At 53.6% G+C, this 22015-nt stretch overlaps 1 protein-coding gene across 1 annotated transcript in view; it reads right to left on the reverse strand.

Annotated features, from left to right (window-relative positions):
- Positions 1–8281: 8281 nt before the first annotated feature.
- Positions 8282–22015, reverse strand: part of LOC307116087 (uncharacterized protein C16orf74) — a 33569-nt gene continuing 19835 nt past the window's right edge. Inside the window, exons 3-4 of the mRNA XM_079799749.1 lie at positions 11139–11279; positions 8282–8788 (exon numbers count right to left, since the gene is read on the reverse strand). Of these exons, the coding sequence (XP_079655875.1) occupies positions 8730–8788; positions 11139–11279 (200 nt within the window). The 3' untranslated portion in view covers positions 8282–8729. The remainder of the gene's footprint in view (positions 8789–11138; positions 11280–22015) is intronic.

Genomic DNA, 22015 nt, shown 5'->3' on the forward strand with positions numbered 1-22015 from the left:
CAGAGAGGCCACCGCAGGGTGAGTAGGAGGGCAAGCAGAGCCTAGTGTCCCCATCACCTGAGTCCTGGTGTCCTGGTCTGTAATATGGTGACAGTGCTGCTGCTGACCCCACTGGGATGCTGGGAGGACAGGAGATAGTGTGCAGCGTCACACGCTGCAAAATGGTGTCCTAGAGTCTCAAACTTGAGTGTACATCCGGGACACTTGGAAGACTTGTTAAATGACTTTCCTTTCATAGCAGCATGATTTGCAACAGCCAAAAGGTGGACATGACCCAAATGTCTATCAACTGAGGGATGGATAAACAAAATATGGTCTATACGTGCTGTGGAATGTTATTTAGCCATAAACAGGAATGAAGCACTGATGCCTGCTACAATGTGGGTGCACCTTGAAAACATTATGCCAAGTGAAAGAAGCCAATCACCAAAACCATGTATGATTCCATGTATATGAGCTGTCTAGAATAGGGAAATCTGCAGAGACAGAGAGGAAATTAGTGGTTGCCAGGGCTGGGGGAGAGAGAAATGGGAATGACTGTTAATGGGGAAGGGGTTTCTTTTTGGGGTGGTGGAAATGTTCTGGAATTAGATAGTGGTGGTGGTTGCACACTCTGTAAATATACTAAAAACCACGGAACTGTGCACTTTAAAAGGGTGAATTATCCCTCAACAAAGCTGTATTAAAATGTCCTTCCCTGATCTCCAGGCTCAGACTTTCTAACTCAGAAACCACACACTTAACATGCTCCCCAGGAGGTTTTTATAGTGGGGAAACCTGGGGAGGGAAGCAGCTGCTCCAATCCAGCCCAGCTCTGAGCCATTCCCAGGATCCAGAAAGGATCCAAATGCCCAGCTTCATGCCTGGCTCTTAAAGTCGGTGGGGGGCGGGGGGGGGGGGGGGGACTGAGACGCAAACAGACAAGAGGAATACAAGGGAGGGGAGAATGATGGAAGTGGGGTTGCTACTTGAGAGGGGGGAACAGGCCCTCATACCATTATTTCCTGCTGTAAGAAATGCCTCCCCTGCAGGGCTAGAATGCCCCATGTGGTAATGAATTAAGAGTTGGAGATAAGATTAATGGGGTGAAGGGACAAATCCTTCATGCCAAAGAATTCCAGATGATGTATATAGATGCCCAGCCTTCAAGAAGGTGGAGCATTGCCAGCTGGCGTGGCTCAGTTGACCTATGAACCAGGAAGTCACGGTTCGATTCCTGGTCAGGGCACATGCCCAGGTTGTGGGCTGGTCCTCACTGGGGAGCATGTGGGAGGCAGCCTATCAATGATTCCTTCTCATTATTGATGTTTCTATCTCTCGGTTCCATTGTGTAATGGTTAGCACTCTGGACTCTGATGTTTCTATCTCTCTCTCTCACTCTCTCTTCCTCTCTGAAATCAATAAAAGTATATTTAGGGGGGAAAAGGTGGAGCATAACACCCCACTCCTAAAGTGTGGGCTGCCCAGAGCAACTTGCTTCCAAAGAGAACGGGATGGAAACAGGGGAAAACAGAGTAACTTGGCAGTGAAGAAACCTGATCAACATGACCTTAGCCAGGTGATCAAGGTCAACAGCAGTGATAAGCCATGGTCACAGCATGCACCCTTGATATCATGGATGAAAAGTGATAAGCCAAGGTCACAGCATGCACCCTTGATATCATGGATGAAAACCTGCAACCGCAGTCTAATCATGAGAAAAACATCAGACAAATCCCAATTGAGGGACTTGCTACAAAACACCTGACCAGCACTTCTCAAAAGTGTCAAGGTCACCCTGGCTGGGTGGCTCAGTTGGTTGGAGTATCATCCTGATACGCCGAGGTTGTGGGTTTGATTCCGGGTCAGGGCACATACAAGAGTCAACCAAACGATGCATAAATATGTGGAAAACCAAATCGATGTGTTTTTTCCTCTCTCTCTCTCTCTCTCTCTCTCTCTCTCTCTCTCTCTCTCTCTCTCTCAAAAAACAAAAACCTGTCAAGGTCATCAAAAACAAGGAGAGTCAAAGACTGTCACGGCCCAGAGGAGCCTAAGAATTCATGCCGACTCAATGTCATGTGGGATCCTGGATGAGATCCCAGAGCAAAGAAAGGACATTAGGGGAAAACTGAGGAAATGGGAATCGAGCATGCACTTTAATTAATAATAATGTATAAAAATTGGTTCCCTAATTGTGACAAATGTACCAGAGCAGCATAAGATTAAACACTGGGTGGGCAGTATATGGGAACCTGCTGTGCTATCTTTGCAACTTTTTTGTAACTCTAAAGCTTTCCTTACCAAGAATAAGTTTATTTTCAAAAGCCTTCCCAGGCTCCCCCGGAAACCTAATACACCCCCAAAGACGTGAACCTATTGCCCTCTTCGGGGAAGTCGGCAGCATGATAACTTCTGGTCACACAGAACAGTGCTCCAAAGCGAGCCAGCAAGGCGGGCTTCTGATGCGCAGGCGGCGGGTCTTCCTGCAATGATGAAAACGGTCAGTTTATTTCCGGCCGGTAGATCTGGCCGCACGTGGAAATGGAGCATTTGCCATATGACTGACGGGGGATCAGGATCCTCTGAAGGGTCATTTCCTCCTGCGTTTGACGTTGGGCCAGCAGCTCGCCGATGCATCCCCACAGAAAACGATGAAATACAGTGAAGAAGCGAGGAGGTGCGTGAGGAGCTCCCCAGACTCTCAGCCCTGCCTGTGCAAGAGACTCATCTACCCGATGCTGGGGCCACCCCTGGACCCGAGGAGTCAGAACCCCTGGAGTGGGGCTCAGGCCTGGGCCTAGGCCAAGAGCCACTGCTCTGATAAACTGAGTCCAGCCTCTCTCCTGTGATGGTGGGGCGGGGCGGGGCGCGGGGGTGGGGGTGGGGGGACCTCAGGGAAAGCGCTGACTTGCAGCTAGTGGTGTCACCCATCTAAGAGGCGGCTCGAATTACAGTGTGGGCAGCAGGAGAGAAATGCAGAATGCAAAACACCTCCTGGGTGACTTCCTTGCCTTGCCTCAGCTGAAATACGACAGCGGTGTGGTTCAGAGCAGGGCTCTGATAACAGGACAGGAATGCCTCCCTAAATAGTCCCCACCCCCACCCCGGGCTCCAGGGGGCCAGGAGGCACAGCTCCCGCTGTGACTTGAGCCTCTGCCTGCGTCTGGTCTCTAATGTGGAGGTGATCATGTGGCCTCTGGCAGGGTTGACCTTGGCGGCTCTGATGGGTGTGGACTGTACCTATTCTGAATGCCATCGTCCCCTGGAGCCCGTTAGGTCCTCAGCTGTGCCAACATGGCTCCTACTCTCAGCAGGAACAGATTCTAACTTTCTTTTTAATTTTTCTTCATTGATTTGAGGGGGGAGGGGGGGAAGAGAGAGAGAGGCATCAATTTGTTGTTCTACTTATTCATGCATTCATTGGTTGATTCTTGTATGTGCCCTGACTGGGGATCGAACCCACAAGATTGGCATATCAGGATGACACACTAACCAACTGAGCTACCCGGCCAGGGCAGGAGAGGTTTCTTCTGCTCATGGCTGCCCCAGGAGGCATTATCACCCCCACTGAGTGTGGTGAGAAGTGAAGCAAGAAAGACATGCAGTGGCCAGCTCTCTAGGGCCTGCTTTGTAAATCTTCTCTTCTCTTCTCTTCTCTTCTCTTCTCTTCTCTTCTCTTCTCTTCTCTTCTCTTCTCTTCTCTTCTCTTCTCTTCTCTTCTCTTCTCTTCTCTTCTCTCTCTCTCTCTCTCTCTCTCTCTCTCTCTCTCTCTCGTAATTTAAAGTTCTTTAATAGTCTCCATTTGGCTTATTTGCTGTTAATAAATTGGCAACACAAGGAGGGGCCAAGAGTGTGCTCCCAGGCAGGCTCCTGTGCGTCTGGGAGTGAGCCCCTTTGGGGTTGCAGGTGGAGGAGCCACATGAATAGCTCTGCACTCAGAAATACAACAGTCCAGCAGCAGGAGACTTGCCTTAGATGGGAGGTTGTGAGAAGTCCAGGTGAGCCGTGGCGATGACCTGAGCTAGGACAGCCGGGCATGGGGACCAACAAGAGGGGTTGTCTGACACCAGAGCCCACCGACTGCCTGGCTGTATCTGGAAAAGCCAGGTTCGGGGATGCTGCTGGGCCCCACCCAGGTGGCCACAGGTATTTCCCCATCTACCTGTGGCCCCACACAGCCTGGCAGCACGCCCTGCCCCTCCCTGGGGGGCCTGCAGGTTCCTCTCTGCAGCTCACTGGCCTCCAGGGTTTGGCGGGGGAGCCATCAGGCCAGCCGCATGGCGCACATCACGGCTGTGCCGGGTGCTCTCAAGTGGCTCCGACGTGGTGCGAACACACTCTTGTGTCTTTTTGCCATCTGCTGCTGTCATTAAAAAATTACATTTCCATCTGTTTTCACACTTTTGTCCCCTCCCAGCCATCCTTCCCGGAAGCATACAGCACAGATCCCGAGTCTCACATCGGACATTGCTGGCCTCCTGGAACCTGGGAGCGTCTCTGGGACACACCAGGGTGAGGGGTGATGGGCTTTGTCAGCGGCCAGAGCTGCTAACGTCCATCCGTCCATCCGTTTCCTCTTCAGTTGCCATTTACTGCAGCCCCTGCTCCACTACCCCCACCCCCACACACACACTTTGGGGGGAACCGTTTACAAGGCTTTTTATTGTTGGATTTAATCAGTATGTGCAGCTTTGGCATTAAAAATAAATGAAAAATAAGCTGCAGACGTTAGTAACCATCCCCCTCAGGGTGTATTAAAATGGAGGAACTGACTCAGGAAATAAGAATCAAAGAGCCATGTTTTGAGGTCAAGATAAATTCTCTTTCTAGGCCAGCCCCACCGAGGCCCCCAGCCCCACCCAGACGGCACCCTGACCTTTAATGAAGGGTCACGTTCACGTAGAACACAACGACCCCACAGGTTGATGGCACCGGTGGGCCTGGTGGATCTTCTCAAGCACAGCCTTGCGAACACCAGCGTTACTGCCAACATTCTAGAGGCCCCTGTGAGAAGGCCAGGTCCAGTGTCCCGGGCAGCCTCAGGCTAGCCTCCCGCCTGCTCTTCTTCCTGTTGCCATGGGCACTAAAAGCCTGGATGAGGCGGCGATTAGCCACGGCAGGTTGCTGAGGGGGCTGGAGGCCTCTGAGCAGTGCCCAGGGAGATGTGGACAGAGCCAGGCTAGCGTGAGCGCCCAGCCCCGGCCCTGAGGCCCAGCATCCCCCTGGGCTCCAGAGGGAAGAGGACCGGGGCCACACGTCAGGAGCAGAAGCTGTGAGCGCGCTCGCCTGGCCTGGCGCATGCTCCAAGGGAACGTACTCTGGTCGCTGCTGGCCACAAAGTGAGGAGACACACGAAGCAGATTTGAACCCAACGAGGGCCTGACAAAGCCCAACTCCCGGCAGCCACCCAGCAGGGCCATGGCCCAGCCAGAGACCGGAGCGTGGGAGGTCACTGCTTGCTGTTCTAAGCTACCGAGTGTGGAGGGTGGGGTGTCTCAGCCCATTGGGCGGCTATAACAGAACACCACAGGCTGGGTGGCTCATAAACAACAGGCATGGTTTCCAGTTCTGGAGGCTGGAAGTTCATGGTTTGGTGTGTGGTGAGGGCCCGCTTGCTCCCTGGTTCTCAGTTGGCCATGTCTTCACATGTCTGCGGGGGACACAACACTCAGTCTACAGCAGGGGTGGGTTGCTTGGTACACAGCACAACGCAAACTAATACACGACGTCCCAGTTTCATGAGTTACATATACACAAAGTGCTTAGAACAGTCCTGCACACAGCAAGCAATACGAGGGCTAAACAAACAAACATCCTGAGCACCTCGGAAGTGTGAGCTCTGGGAACTGGTGTGTGGGACCGCGTCCCTGGCACAGAAGCTTTATTTTCTAAGGGTCATGTGTGAGGGTGCCGTGCCCAAGCTTGAGTGTGGGTGTATCAGCCCTAGGTCCTGAGCCCCAGTGGCCGGGTCACCCCTTCCTTCCTGTGATGACTTGCACATCAGTGATTATGAAACAACTAGTGGCTCTGTGCACAGATTCATGCACATTGACAGGAAAATAATTAAGAGGAAATATTTTAATATTGCTATTTGCCCTGTCTCCCTCAGTGCCTGGGAGCCAGGCGGTGGGGCCGCTCGCACCCGCCTTGGCCTGGCACCACCCGCTCACGTGCTCCACCATCCCGCTGTGGTCCCGCTCTCGTCAGGCCCATCGGGTGGGCAGTGCCTCCCATTGCCAGTGCTGTGTCGCCAATGCCCACCATGTTCCATGCCGCCCCCTGGTGGTCAGTGCACATCATAGCGAGCAGTCAAATTCCCTCCCACCTGCCCGGCTGAGGAGACAATTTGCATATCAGGCTTTTGTTATATAGAATGGAAGGGGGTCCTGCCCCAGGAGAGGAGAAGGTGCTGTGGGAACCGGGGGACAGAAGACTTTAATCTGCAGGGCCCAGCGGGAGCAGCATCAGGTGGCAATGGACCGGGCTTTGCCAAGGGACCGGGCTGGGAAAAGGGAGCAAAGGCATTCCAGAGACAGAAACTGCATGAATGGGTGGTGGACTGTGGTTCCACCACATCTCCCATCCCACATGCACTTCTTACCACGTGCCTGTGACATCGCTCCCATCGAGAGCTGTGTGTGCCTCTGTAGGAAGCAGGACCCCTGTATCACTCAGGGACCCAGTGCATAATGAATATTCGGCCCTGGTTCAACAAGGATTAAGAATTTTTAGGCAGCGACGGCAGAGAGCGGGTCCTTCTGAGAGTGGGCCCCGTTGGATCGTGCCCATCGCAGGCCCACGGAGCCGGCCCTGACTGTGGGGCCCACCATACAACCCAGGCACTCAACAGCCCCGAGTGCCCAGGTGGGTGAGGTTGACTGGCTCCAGACCTCCTACGGCGCTTTCCCTTCCCGGCCTCAATTCTTTGCAGTGAAGAATGAATTGTGCCCAGAGAGCTGACCTCTGCCCGTGGTTCTAGAGCGGTGACCTCTAAAGCTTGGAATGCCCTGCCTGATAGGAGTGTCTCTGTTTCCCTGGGTCCTGGGCCACACAGGACAATCTACAACCTACAAGGTGGGGTCTGGGTCACGTGGTATCACCCTGACCCCTGAGGCCACCACAAGCAGGGAATCTGACTGCTCACTATGATGTGCGCTAACCACCAGGGGGCGGCGCAGAACATGATGACCATGTCTACATGACCAACCCCCAGTGAAAACTCTGGACACCAAGACTCAGGTGAGTGTCCCTGGCAGGCGCCCTAGGGTGCGAGTGTCACCATCGCTGCTGGAAGGAGTGAGTGCTGTCTGAGTGTGACTTTCCTGGATGTGCATGCCTCCCTGGTCTCTCCTGGCCCCCACCTTTCGGGCTTCTTCCCTTTGCTGATTTTGCTCTGCATGCTTTTGCTGTAATAAACCATCACCACAACTATAATGGGTTTGTTTTTTTTAGTTAAGTCCTTCTAGCAAGTTATTGAATCTGAGCGTGGTCTTGGGCATCCCGGAACTGCACTTGCCTATCCTCCACCCGTGTACCCCAGGATCACCTGCCAGATAAGACTCCTTACTCCCAAAGCCATGGCCCCCCTCTGCTCCTGGGAGAACCCAACTCCGGCAGTGGACAAACCAAAGCTAGGATAAGCCACCCAGCTCTGATGGAAACCAAAGAAAATGAATAGAAACACTTGTGTCATGATTAGAACAGTCTACGGGGAGAGGGGGACACCAACCATTTGATGTTCTTTTAAAAAAAATACAAAACCATTGACAACAGTATGGTGATTGCCAGAGAAGGGGGGAGGTTTTGGAGGGAGGTAGAAGAGGGTAAAGGGGGAATAAATGGTGATGGAAGGAGACTTGACTTGGGTTGATAAACACACCATACCATGTACAGATGCAATTTTTAGTAACCAATGCAATTTTTAGTAACCAATGCAATTTTTAGTAACCAATATCACACTAATAAATTCAATTAAAAAATTAATAAATCATAAAAACAAAACCAACCATTGCCTCCCATCCTAGAGATGTATTACCAAGATCCCACAGCTGGCAGGCGCAGAGCTGGGACTCAAACAAGGTCTGTGTGACCTATGTGCCATGCCCTTGGCCATGCCCAGGCCCAGTGGTCTGCAGTTCAGTGGGACCCGAGACCGTCCAAAGGCTCATCACCAGCCAGACCTCTGTGACAACCGACTCTCTCAAACCCACCTCTGCACCCGGTGTGCTCCATCTCCTCCGCCCAACCAAGAAGCAGGGCTTGCCATTCATTACAGAGGATCTTTATTTATAATGCAAAAAAAAATTATAAATCACTTTTGGACTGTTTTTGAGATCTGTAAAACAACTTGTAAAAAATGCAGCCACTCCTTTGCAAGAAGTTCCTGTGTGTGTTGATCTCCTGGGCACCATCGGCGTGGTCCAGGGTGCGGGGAGTGTGTTTGTCCGGAAGAAAGCTTCTCCCTGGCACCCTGATGGCCACCACCATGGCCCTGGGGTCAGCAAGAATGTGTAGGCATCAGAGGTCCGTCCACCAATGGGGCCAGGGAAACATCCTTCTGCAAGCACGCAGGGCTGATCCCTTGCTCAGCTTGCCACACTTCTCCTGGTCCCGTGCCGAAACCACTCTCCCATCCGGCTTACTCAGCGCTTCTGTCCCAGGCGGCTACGCCCCCCTGGGGACACGTGGAATGAGGGATGACCAGAGCCGGAGCCAGAGCCAACAAATGCCAGACCTGTGCTTCCTTCTCAGGCTTCAGGGTCTATTTCTCCATCCTCCGGACATGACCCCGTCTCTTCCAGCCAGACTAGGAGGCAAGAGGGGGATCAACATGTGGATGGGTCCCCCACCCCCTTCAGGCCCCTCTCCCTGGGAGCTCTGGGGCCAGTGCCTGCGGGCTCCTTGCTTTGTATCACCTCCCTGAGATCCTCCCCTAAATGGGCAGTGGTGCCAATGGATGTTGAGAGGGGATCCCAATGATGGTGGGTCTCACCGATTGCCATGCACCCTCACCCCACACTCAATTGCTGAGCTCCCAGGGTCCCTAGCTAAGGTTCCTGGGATTGCGCACCCCCCAGGGCTGGGCAGTTCTAGAGGTGCGGATTTGATGCTTAGAGAGTGGAGACCTGCTCCAAGTCAGCAGGTGGCCAGGCAGGGCTGGGCTTCTCTCTGATTCCTCGCTGCCTGGGGAAGCCCCAGGTACTGGTATCTACCCAGAGCCCTCAGGCCTGCAGGAGGTGCCACCCAGGTCTGGGGGTCTTTCCTTCTGCCCTAAATATCACTGGTGAGAATATCCACAGCACGCCACAGAAATCAGCCCTTGACCTTCCTCATCTTTAATCTTCTACAACCTCTCTGAGGCATTATTATTGTCTCCATTTTACAGATGGAGAAACTGAGGCTTGGGGAGGTGGAGCTTCCTGTTCAAAGTCGCATGCTGATGAGTAGTAGAGCCAGGATCCAAACTCAGGGTTTTCTGACTCCACGTCTGTGCTCTTTCTCCCATGCTTCCCTTCTCTGAATGAGGAGAGCGGAGGGTCAGGTCTGAGCTCTGCCTCGGACAGGACAGGAGGGGACCCCTGTGCCGGTCCCTCTGCACGAATCTGCCCCTGGAACTGCTTAAGCTTAAAAGGAACCTCTCCCCTGTGTTAGGAATCGCCCTGGGGTCCAGGGCCTCCAGATGCTCACCCCACACACCTTGTAGAGTAACCACGAGTCTCCCCTGCACTCACATGGCCCCAGGAGCAGGGAAGGTGGTTAGGGTCCCATTAAACAGATGGGGACACTGAGGCTCAGAGAGGGGAGGGAGTGTAATGGCAGAGCCAAGGACCGGGGCCTCCACTGCCCGCACTGAGCTCTTGGTTAGACATTGGAGCAGAAGCCCAGCTCTTCTGCTTCGCTGCAAGCCCTTGGGTGGGTCACTCGCCCTCTCTGGACCTCAGCTTCCTCGTCTGTAAACTAGAGATAAGGACGGTACTCACAGGCCTTACGGTTGGAATGAGAAATAAGATTTGTGAAAAGCATGTAGACCCGGTGCCTGTCACTTGGGAAGGTGACGTAGGAATGTGACCCATTACAATCCCTCCTGAGCATGGCCCAGCCCCGGTCACAGCACAGGCCCGGTCCAGAGTCCAACCTCTTTCTCTAGTCACTTGCCTGCTGGGCAAGCTGAGATCCAAACTCTACACATTTAGAAAAGTGTGCCTAAGATCCCCCCACCGGACTTCCATGAGCTCCACATTAGCCTTGCCAGCCTGTGTCCCCCGTAAAGGCCAGGCAGGACTCACGCCTCGATGGCAGGTGGGCTGAAAGGAGGGCGTCTAGACTAGCGGTCCACAGGTAAGTTCTATATCACGCAGCCTGGGTCTGAATCCAACTCTGCCTCTTACCAGCTGTATGACAAGTGTCTCCACCTCTCTGAACCTCAGTCTACCCATCCATAAAATGGGGATGCAAACTAGACCTAATTCAGACTTACTATTAGGACTCAATTACTGCTATCAGAATCATTACTTATATTATTATTATTATTATTATTATTATTATTATTATTATTACTATTATTCACAACAGCAACCTCAGAACCTAGCACAGGCCTGGCTCAATAAATCTGCTTAATGAATAAATGGACAATCTGTCTGACCAGCCCCAACAGTATCCACAGAGGGGCACTTGGGGTCACCAGTGTCAGCCTCTCCCTCTCACCCTCTCTCTGGGAACAATTCCATCGTCTCTCCCCTCCCTGCAGTGAGCTACATCCGGAAGGCCCAGAGATCAGCCCCAGCCCGGCGTGGGCATATTTCCAAGCCTGTCCTGTCCAGCTGAACCTCTGCAGCCAGCAAGATGGAGCGCCGGTCGCCTGGCTAGCAGGGGAAGGCGCATCCATCAATTACCTTGGCGAGCCTGCCCAACCCCATCCATCACTCGCTCAGCTGCCGGGAGGGATTGTCTAGCTAATTACTTAACATGCCACCTCTTGCTGAGGCTGAGCCACGGTGAGGGGCCCACGGTGGAGATCCAAGGGTAAATTTTTAATAAACCCAGGGAGGTGGGGACATGAACTCAGACCCAGAGCACAGAATGGGGCCCCTTGAGCTGTCCCCAGCCCAACTCCCCGCCCCCTTCCCCAACCTGGCAGCGGGGCAGGGTAGCCTCACCTGTCCTCCTGGAGTCCCTTGGCAGCATCATGCCCGTAGGGGTCGGGGGGGTGATGATGATGTTGGGCACATCCAGCTTGTCGTTCAGGACAGGGGCCTCATCGTGGCTGCTGCTGCTGCTGCTGACACACATTTTAAAGCCTGAGAGGGCAGGCCGTGGAACACACACACACACACACATGACAGAGAGACAAGCATCAGTGGCCGCTGGGGAACTGCCCACCTCTGGCTGCCTGCCTGCTTCCCTCCCCTCACCGTCACTGTGAGTCCTGACGACTCTCAGGAAAGAGGGCATTGCTGTCCCCACTCCACAGGTGAGAAAACTGAGGTTCAGGACAGTTAAATGACACACCCAACGACCTTGCGTAACACGGAGAGGACAGTGAGTTTCACCTGCTTTGTTCACGAATATAACTTCAGCGCCTAGAATGTGTCTGACCCATAGCAAGTACTCAAAACATGACGCTGAACGGATGAAAGCAACGGAGCTTGAATTGGAAGCCAGGACTAAGTGGAAGCCATGCGTGAAGTCACCTCTCCCATTAATGATTTTCTAAAGGCGTTTGTGTGAGATCGGTGTTGTTTCTTCCTTACCTGTTAGGCTGAACTCACCAGTGAAACTGTCTGGGCTTGGAATTTCCTTTGTGCAAAGACTTTGATTACAAATTTAGTTCTTTTCTTTCTTAATATATATGTTTATTGATTTCAGAGAGGAAGGGAGAGAGAGAGAGAGAAACATCAATGATGAGAGAGAATCATTGATCATCCACCTCCTTCATGTCCCACACTGGGCATCGAGCCCACAACCTCGGCATGTGCCCTGACAGGGAATCGAACCGTGACTTCCTGGTTCATAGGTCGAAGCTCAACCACTGAGCCATGCCAGTTGGGCACAAATTTAATAGATGTGGGGCTGCTTAGCTTTTCTGTTTCCAACTGGTGTCAATTTTGGTAAAGTTGTGCTTTTCAAGAACTTGTCCCTTTCTTCTAAGGTGTTAAATTCCTTGTCCCACCTCGCCCACAAATTAAGTACAGGTAATGTGGCCAAGCTCAGTTACAGACCTCCACCTGACCCAGAAGCACCCGTTCCATCCACACCACCAAATACCTTCCTCCACTCTGCCCACCGACTCGATAGCATCGCATCTGCCAGAAATCAGAGCGAGGGCCACAAGTCTTCCCTTTCCCCCGCACCTCCAACCCCCAGCCAATTTAATCAACCTGCAAGCCTGCCGATGCCACCCCTCAATATCTCCGACACCCTTCCTTCTCCCTGTATGCACCTCACTAGTCCTTCCATCTCCTGGCTTCTCCCTCTTCAGTCTGCCCTCCAAACAGCAGCCAGAAACTGCGGATCTGATTATACCACACTCCAACGTAGAACACTCGCTAGCTCAGTGATGGGCAACCTTTTGAGCTTGGTGTGTCAAACTTCACCAAAAAACTTAGCATAATTCAGGTAGTGTGTCACTTTGAGGAAAAAACATTATTTCGCAAATGTTTCATCCTCAGGAGCAGCAAACGTTTCATTCTCAGCATGCGGCCGCCTCAGCGGCCGCGTGTCATCAGAAATGGCTACGCGTGTCAGTGCTGACACGCGTGTCATAGGTTCGCCATCACTGCGCTGGCTCTTGTCAATATCTACAAGCAGCATTTCCAAAGTGTGTTCCCTGGAGCACAGGCCTCCTGAGGCTCCCTTGGGAAGGGGTTTTGTGATCAAATGAGTTTGGGAATCCCACGTATTTGAATGTTGACTGAATCCCATCTACTCTATCCCTCTCTCAGAGAGAATTAAAGGTTGTGATAAGTCCTGCAGTAAAGGAGCTGCTTTAATTGTGCTAAACCCTGGGCTTCCTGAACGTAAATATTAAATAACCTTAGCGTCTGTTAACATCTCACAGAAGCATGAGTCATAAAATACACTGTTGATCATAAATGTTGATCATAAATGAAAAGTCAGCCTCTAAGCCCAGTTTTGAGCCTTCACAATCTGGCCCAAACTACCTGCAGCCTCATTCCCTGCCACCTGCTCACCCTCTCCAAACTGCTCATGGTTTCCTAAATACACTGGCCTTTCCAGCCCCTTCCTGCCCTTGTACAGGCTGATCCCCCTGCCTGGAAAGCTCTTCTTCCTTTACCATGGTAATGAGCTCCTATTCATCCCTCAAAACCTATCACAATAGGCTCTTCTTTGGGGAACATGCCCCAGCAAACCTGGTCCCTCCCTCCGTTGTCCATCTACACTCATTCATTCATCAGTCTGCCAGCATTGATCACACTGTACTGAAATGATTAGTTCTTAATTCTGTCTCCCTTTACTGTGAGCATCTGGAAGGTAGCACTATCTCACTTGAATCTGGCATAGTAACTGAAACAGAGCAGTAGGAGTGCTTTAAATTTACATTGAAACACACACACACACACACACACACACACACACACACACACACACACATACACACACACACACACATACACACACACACACTCTCCAGGCACTACCAAATTGGGTGTTAAAATCCTTATTTCTAAGCTCTTCCACTTTGATTTTCCCCAATCAGCCCTAGACTGGGACGGTATTAGCTCAAGTATTTGGGCCCCTAGCCAACAGCAGGAGCTGAGCAATGGGATGATTATTATTCCTACTGCTTCTCAGGCCAACCCCAGCACCATCGGGACAGTGCGCCTGAGTGACCCTATAGGGTCAGTGTGGTGGTTCTCAGGTATGTCCCTGAGAGGTGGAGGCTAAGGCCACTCCCCTTTAGTGTGGGACAGACTTAGGATGAATGCTAATGAATACAACAAGACCTGAAGGGGCCCTGGCCGGCTTGGCTCAGTGGATAGAGCGTCGGCCTGCGGACTGAAGGGTCCCAGGTTTGATTCCGGCCAAGGGCACATGCCTGGGTTGTGGGCTTGATCCCCACTAGGGGGTGTGTGGGAGGCAGCCGATCAATGATTCTCTCTCATCATTGATGTTTCTATCTCTCTCTCCTTCTCCCTTCCTCTCTGAAATCAATAAAGAAATAAAAAAAATAAAAAAAAAAAAGACCTGAAGGGATGCGGGGGGCAGGGGGGGGGGGGGCGGCCTTCCAAGGGGAGGTCATAAAAGATGTTACAACTTCCTCCCTGTTCCCTTTCTGGGGGAAGCCAGCTGCCATGTTTGAGGGCAGGCAAGCAGCCTGTGAAGAAGCCCCTGTGGTGAGGAACTGAGGCCTCCAGCCAACAGCCATGTGAAGGAGCCACCTAGGAAGCTGGTTCTCCAGCCCAGCCAAGCCCTCAGATAAGACTGAGGCCAGGCCAACAGCTTGAACGTTGGTTGCCTCACAAGAGACCCTGAGCCTGAACCTCCCATCAAAGTCATTCCTGAATTCCCAACCCACAGAAACTGAGATAATGTTTAAGCCACTAAATTTGGGGGTAATTTGTTACACAGCAATAGATAACTTGGAACCCCAATCCTGTTTCCTTCTTGGGGAACCCCTGTGGCCCCCTGAATCTACCAGGCTGGTTAGTTCTATGAGCCCCTCAAGAGCACCCACCGAAGCCTCTGCCAACTTGATCTAAAGCAGTGGTTTTCAAACCGCCTTTAAAGCAGCAGAGCCACTCTTCCTGCAATCTTACCCAGAAGCCCAGAATCCTATCTAATAAAAGAGTAATATGCAAATTGACCATCACTCCAAGACACAAGATGGCCACCCCATGTGGTCAAAGATGGCTGCCCCCATGTGGACACAAGATGGCCGCCACAAGATGGCCTGCAGGAGAGGGCAGTTGTGAGCAGTTAGGGGTGACCAGGCCAGCAGAGGAGGGCAGTTGGGGGTGGACCAGGCCTGCAGGGGAGGGCAGTTGTGGGCGATCAGGCAAGCAGAGAGAGCAGTTAGGGGTGACCGGGCCTGCAGGGGAGGGCAGTTGTGGGCGATCAGGCAAGCAGAGAGAGCAGTTAGGGGTGACCGGGCCTGCAGGGGAGGGCAGTTGGGGGAGACCAGGCCAGCAGGGGAGGACAGTTAGGGGCAACCGGGCCTTAAGGGGAGGGCAGTTGGGGGGACCAGGCCTGCAGTGGGGGACAGTTGGGGGGGACCCAGGCCTGCAGGGAGGACAGTTGTAGGGGACCGAGGCCAGCAGGGGAGGACAGTTGTGGGGGACCGAGGCCAGCAGGGGAGGGCAGTTGGGGGCAATCAGGTTAACAGGAAGGGCTGTTAGGGGTGACTGGGCCAGCAGAGGAGGGCAGTTGGGGGAGACCAGGGCAGCAGGGGAGGGATGTTGGGAGGCCCAGGCCTGCAGGGGAGGACAGTTGGGGGGTGGGGAACCAGGCCCGAAGGGGAGGGCAGTTGGGGGGGACCAGGCCTGCAGGGGAGGGCAGTTGGGGGGTAACCCAGGCCTGCAGGGGAGGGCAGTTGGGGGGGCCAGGCCTGCAGGGGAGGGCAGTTGGGGGCCACCAGGCTGGCAAGGGAGGGCAGTAGGGGCGACCAGGCCAGCAGAGGAGGGCAGTTAGGGGTGACCGGACCAGCAGGGGAGGGCAGTTGGGGGCGACCAGGCCTGTAGGGGAGGGCAGTTAGGGGAGACCAGACAGGCAGGGGAGGGCAGTTATGGGGTGACCAGGATGGCAGGGGAGGGCAGTTAGGGGCAATTGGGCTGGCCGGGGAGCAGTTAGGCATCGATCAGGCTGGCAGGGGAATGGTTATGGGGTGATCAGGCTGGCAGGCAGAAGTGGTTAGGGGCAATCAGGCAGAGGCAGGCAAGTGGTTGGGAGCCAGCAGTCCTGGATTGTGAGAGGGATGTCCAACATCCCTCAAGGGGTCCCAGATTGGAGAGGGTGCAGGCTGGGCTGAGGGACATCCCTCAGCCCCCATGCACGAATTTCATGCACCGGGCCTCTAGTGTAAAATAAAAGGAAGTCACGTAGAGGAGGCCCTCCCATTATCACTGATAACAGTTGGCATTTACAGAGTATTGCCGCATGTCAGACACAGAACCCAGCGCCTTCATGGCTACCCCGAGAGGTGCAAAGTGCAAGCAGCCCCATCTCACAGATGTGGAAACTGAGGACCAGAGAGAGTAAAAGCTTACAGAGTTGAACAGTGTGTGGCGAAGCCAAGATCTGAACCCAAATCCAAGTCTGTCTGATTCTTCTCATAACCACAATCCTAATATATAAAAAGCCAGGGGCTGTCATGACCAAAACAACTGGACGGACGACCGAACAGCAGGCTGCATGGAGCGACCAGGCTGGCAGGCGGGGGCAGTGAGGGATGACCAGGCCGGCAGGGGGGGGGGGCAGTTGGGGGCAACCAGGCCGGCAGGGGGGGCAGTTGGGGGCAACCAGGCTGGTGGGGGGGGTGCAGTTGGGGCGACCAGGCTGGCAGAGGGGGCAGTTAGGGGCGATCAGGCAGGCAGGCAGGTGAGCAGTTAGGAGCCAGCAGTCCCGGATTGTGAGAGGGATGTCTGACTGCTCGGACATCCCCTGAGGGGTCCCAGATTGGAGAGGATGCAGGCTGGACTGAGGGGACCCCCCTCCCATGCATGAATTTTGTGCACCAGGCCTCTAGCTCTATATAAAGGAGCTGGAAAACTTTATGAAAAGGGATGGACAGTAAATATTTTTTACTTTGGGGGCTATGCAGTCTCTGTTACAACTACGCAATTTTGCCACTGTATCTGGAAAGCAGCCACGGACAGCATGTAAATGAATGTACATGAATGGGTGTGGCTGTGTTACAATAAAACTTTATTTACAAAAAAGGACAGCAGGCCTGATTTCTGTGGTTTGCCCATCCAGCTCTCTAACATCCCAGCGGACTTTGGATCAGGGACCTGCATGGTGTCCTAACTAGCAATGATAGAACCTCAAAAACCTGAGGCTCGTAAATGCCAAAAACAAAAACAAAATTCCAAAACCTGGCTGCTCTTGGGTAGTGACAGTTCCAGCCTCTGAAGGGCAGTGGGCACATGCAATGAATGAATTCACATAAAGCTCCTTCCCAGCAGGTGGGGCCCAAGGGGTGCTCAATCCCTGTTAGCTTCTCTGTAATCATCCATAAAGAGCGTCTCAGGGAGCGCCCACAACAAAAGGAAGCTCTGATTACTGTTATCTGTGACAGAAGGGAGCCTCCCGGCTCAGTCTCTAAGGCCCCTTCTCCGGCGAATATTCCAAAGTTCTTAAAATAAAATGCTAATAGAGAAAAGCCACACTCTGCTCAGGGCCCCCATTTGCATTTTAACATGTTCTGGGAGCTTGGTGACAAAGCCACATTCTTAATCAGGAAGCATCAGGTCACTCAGTGGGCCCTGGAGAGATGCTAGAGGGAGAGAGGAAGGAGGGAGGGGGGAAGGAGGAGGGAGGAGGGTGGGACTCCAGCTCCTCTCAAATCCCCAGGCTGCCTAATCTCCAAGCAGAGGTGGCTGAGCAGGAGGGAAAAACTCTCAAGAGATAAAGCCGATTTGGGGATTAACAACAAATGCCAGCCCTGCCCCAGACTAGGTGCTCATTTGTGCTAAATCCAGAGTTGTATTTCTTAATTACCTGCCGGCCTCTGGCCATTAAGAGCCCATTTCCTGAGGGGAAGGGCTGGGCTGGGGCTCCAGGGCACGGGAATCCAAGGAAGGAAGAGGCAGGGAGGGGATCCAGCGCCCAGATGCATGCAAAGATCTCAGGGTGTGATGGAAGCTTCTGCAGGAAGCCCTCACTAGGCCTTGATTGGGCCCTGCTGGTCTTGGGCCTGGAGACAGAGCAAGCCAGACTGCCAAACTCGGCTCCCGGAGCCGGCCTTCCGGCGGGTGAGAGGGGGAGGTGCTGTAACTGCGGTCCGACTGACCTCCTCTGCAACCTGGCGCTGCCCTTTTCCTGTTGGCTGCCCAAAGCAATCACCCGGGAAGTTTAAAAACAGTGATGTGGGCCCTGAGCGGTTTGGCTCAGAAGATAGAGCATCAGACTGTGGACTGAAGGGTCCCGGGTTCGATTCCGGTCGGCGGCACATGCCCAGAATGCGGACTTGATCCCCACCCAGCAGGGGGCGTGCAGGAGGCGGCCTATCCACGAGTCTCTCTCATTGGTGATGTTTCTATCTCTCCCTCTCCTTTGCTCTCTGAAATCAATAAAAATACTTAAAACACACACACACACACACACACACACAGTGATGTGGGACCACACCCCAGGGGCATGGTGTCACTGCTTACCATCAGGACTTTCAAAAGCTCCCAGGAGAGTCTCATAGCCAGGATTGGGAACCCCCAAGCTAGGGTGACTGGGAACTGGTGGCTTTCCTCTATGAGCCTCAGTTTCCTCAGGTGGAAAATTGGAGTTATTCTATTTTTTGTAGGAATAAAATACCTAGTGTGGGGAGTGGGGCTGCCAAGTGTGGGAGAAATGACCAACAGGAGCCAGCAGACCAGGGCCTGAAGGGTGCTGGGGGGATGTGAGGACTGTTGCTGCCTCCTGCTGAGACCAGCCACCCCTTCTGCAGCACCCCCGAGCCAGGCTCTGGACTGAGCCCACCATTTTCACTGATCCTCATACACTCCCTCGGGGTGGAAACTAGAACCATGGCCATTCTCCAGGTGAGAAAACCAAGGCTTAGAGAATGGACATGATGAGAAAACCGAGGGAGGCCCAAAACAAGTGGAGGCCAGGTGGCTCCAGGCCCGAGTGCCCACCTCGCCCCTCTGGTATCAGCTAACACTTCTCAGCCTTCAGAAGCCCTAAGCCACACAGGCCTATTTCAGGATGCCCCAGGGCCCTAGGGCCAGGGCACCGTTCCCTACGCCTGCTCTCAGCAATCCCCAGGCCACCACCACCCATAGGCTAGCAGTGGTGGAGCCAAAAGCAGGTGCTGCTCTTCCACAGCCATCACGGCTCAAGGTCGCCCTCTGCTGGTTCATTTAAAAATGATGCTCAGGCTGGAGCTCTGGTGCCAGCTCTAAGACCCTTCCTGCCTGAGACCTTGTTCCTAGGATGGGGCCCACTCTTCCCCAAGACACCATTTCACACACAGTAGGCCTGCCAGACCCAGAATGCAGTGCGAGGCCAAGTAGGATGCCATCATTATGTGCGTTTTGCAGGCACACACTTGATAAACATAAGCTGTTATGAGTAGCACCAGATTCCCATCTTGGCACTTATTCAGGGATTCAGCCAATACTGAGCACCTCCTGGGTGCCACCCCCCACCTGAGTTGGGTCAGGGACCTTGTCCCACCCTTTTAGTTGAACAGCTGGATTTTTCCTTATTGGGTTGGAATGGCCACAGGCTCCGGAAGGAAGAACAACTCAGTTCTCCTGCTCCCTTGCCTGCAGCACAGGCATAAAGCCCAGCCCAGAGCTGGGCCCAAGAGAGGGGCTCAGTCAATAGGCACTTATTGTGCACCTACTATTTGCTAAGCATTGTGCCAAGTGCCAGGGACACAGCAGAGAACAAAATAATCTCAACTGATGTTTTCCTTCTCCTTCCCCACACTGCCTTCCTATGCCTCCAGGCCCCAGGGGACCCCAAAGAGTGCAGGGTCAGCTGGAAAAAATAGGGAGGGTTCTCAGTGACCCAGGCAGCTGTTGGGACAGGCCCACATCACTGAGTAAAGATGGCATCACAGGAGGCCAGGGGCTGTGTAAAGACCTCATGGGAATTCATTATTGTTCCTCCCCACAAGGCGGACAGTGTGAGAAGCCCATTTTCCAGCGGGCACAATGAGGCACAGAGAAGTCAGGGACCTGGCCCGGGGTCATGTGGGGTTTGATGCTGAGCCTGGCCTCCCTGGAGCCAGCAAGGAAATAAACACCTCCCAGAGCTGGGTCAGTGATAGGAGGAGCAAGATGATGGGAGGGAGCATCAGGATGGGGAGAGACATGGGAATTAGAAAGGGCCTCCCAGAGGGGGCCAGTCCCAGAGCAGCAGGAAAGATGGAGGAGAGGGCATTCAAGTCAGCCACAGCATGCACAAAGGTCCTGGGGCAGGGACACGGCGTGCGGGGCCAGCACTAATTCCTCAGAGATGACCAGGCATCTGGATTTAGTGCAGATCTTTCAAAAAACAAACCGACAAATGCCTCTGAGGGTTTCAGATGCACTTAATCTTTTTTTTTTTTTAAATTCCAATTAAAGGGAAAGCCTTGCATTATTATGGATGAGACCAGGGCAGTGTGGCAGTTTTACCTTCTGGAGGCAGCCGGCCCAATGGAGATGGCAGTGGATGTTTTAAATCTCTTTTTAATTAAGGAAAAAGCTCTGGCTTGCGTCAGGGATGAGCTGCTGGAGAGAGAACCTGGGAGGAGGAGCCAGAGAGAGGCTCCAGCACAGCAAGGTGGGGGGATGTGTTCACCTCCCTGACTGTCCCTGTCCCACACCCACCTGCCTGCCCCAAGCGGTAACTCTGCAGCCCCTCCCTCCTGCCAGCCCTTCCCAGTTCCAGCAGCTGGTCCCTCCTCCTCCTAGCACCAGCCCCTTGGGGCTGCTCCAGGGTCTCAGCCACGGTTGGGTGGTCTGGGCAAGCAGCCCCTCCTCCTGCCCTCAGTCTACGCATCTCTAAAATCGACACAAGATCACGGTGAGAGGCGCTGGCCTGTGGTAAATGCTTGATGTGGGTAACCCAGGGCCCCTCAGGGTGGATGTTTGGACTAGATCAGTCTTTGTGGTGGGCTGTCCTGTGCACTGCAGGGAGTTTAGAAGCATCCCTGGCCTCTGGGTGCTGTAGCTCCTTTCTTTCTTTTTTAAAAAAATGTATTTTATTGATTTTTTTTTTTCAGAGAGGAAGGAAGAGGGATAGAGAGTGAGAAACATCGATGAGAGAGAAACATCGATCAGCTGCCTCCTGTACACCCCCCACTGGGGATGTGCCCGCAACCAAGGTACATGCCCTTGACCGGAATCGAACCCGGGACCCTTGAGTCCACAGGCCGACGCTCTATCCACTGAGCCAAACAGGCCAGGGCTGTAGCACCTTTCAATGGTGACAACAAAAAATGTCTCGGGACACTCTGAAGTGTCTCCTGGGGGTGGGGACACATTTTTTTTTAAAGTGTACTAAAAAGTATGTCCTATGCAATATTTGGGACATACTCACACTAGATGATTATTCCTTGTTTGTCTGAAATTCAAATAGAACTAGGCATCCAGTTTTATGTATTTTTGCCTCCTATATCTGGCAACCCTACCAGTTGGGGAAGTAACAAGTCCTAGCAGCCATTGCCGATGTCCAAGAGCCGCTGTTCCCTCTGTCCCGTCCCTGCGTGGCCCCACTGCCCGCCTGCGCGGCTGGGACGACGGGATGGCCCGAGCCTGAAGGACTGGCATCCCCAGGCTGCCCTTCGCCAGCTGTGTGAACGGAGCGAGTTTCTTACCCCCTCTGAGCCCGTTTCCTCGGCTGCAAAGGGGCTACGTTCGAGACGGCAACACACGGTGGGCCCCTTGCTGGACTACAGATTCGAACTTTCGCCCTGGATCATAAAACTGTAACCTGCAAGGCTCTCAGCAGGACTCATGGTATTAAGTGGAAAGTGCCTGGGGCAGCCAGGCCAATCGCAAGGGCTTAGTGGGGCCATGTCATTAGGATGTGGTTACTGCTGCTTATCTGAAACAGGGGCAATTAGACAAGGAGAGTCCAGGGCCAGGTTCTCAGGGCCAGACAGGTGCCTCACTCCTCTCCCCCTAGTCTCAGCCCTGCCCCAGCGTATGCTCTCTCTGGGTGCCGCCCCTCCCCCACGACCAGCAGAGGAGCAGGTGAAAGGCCTGTCTCCCTCGATCCGGGACAACCCCGAAGGGCCACACCAGCTCCAGAGCACCCGTGGGACCGTGGAGGCCGAGCTGCTCGGAAGCCCACTCGCCCTCGGCCAGCCTGGCTTCCCACCGTCCCTGGCAGGCGTTGATGCCACGGGCCCTCCCAGGCCTTG

The sequence above is a fragment of the Cnephaeus nilssonii genome, assembly GCF_951640355.1.
Source record: "Cnephaeus nilssonii genome assembly, chromosome: 20".
Taxonomy (NCBI): Eukaryota; Metazoa; Chordata; class Mammalia; order Chiroptera; family Vespertilionidae; genus Cnephaeus; species Cnephaeus nilssonii.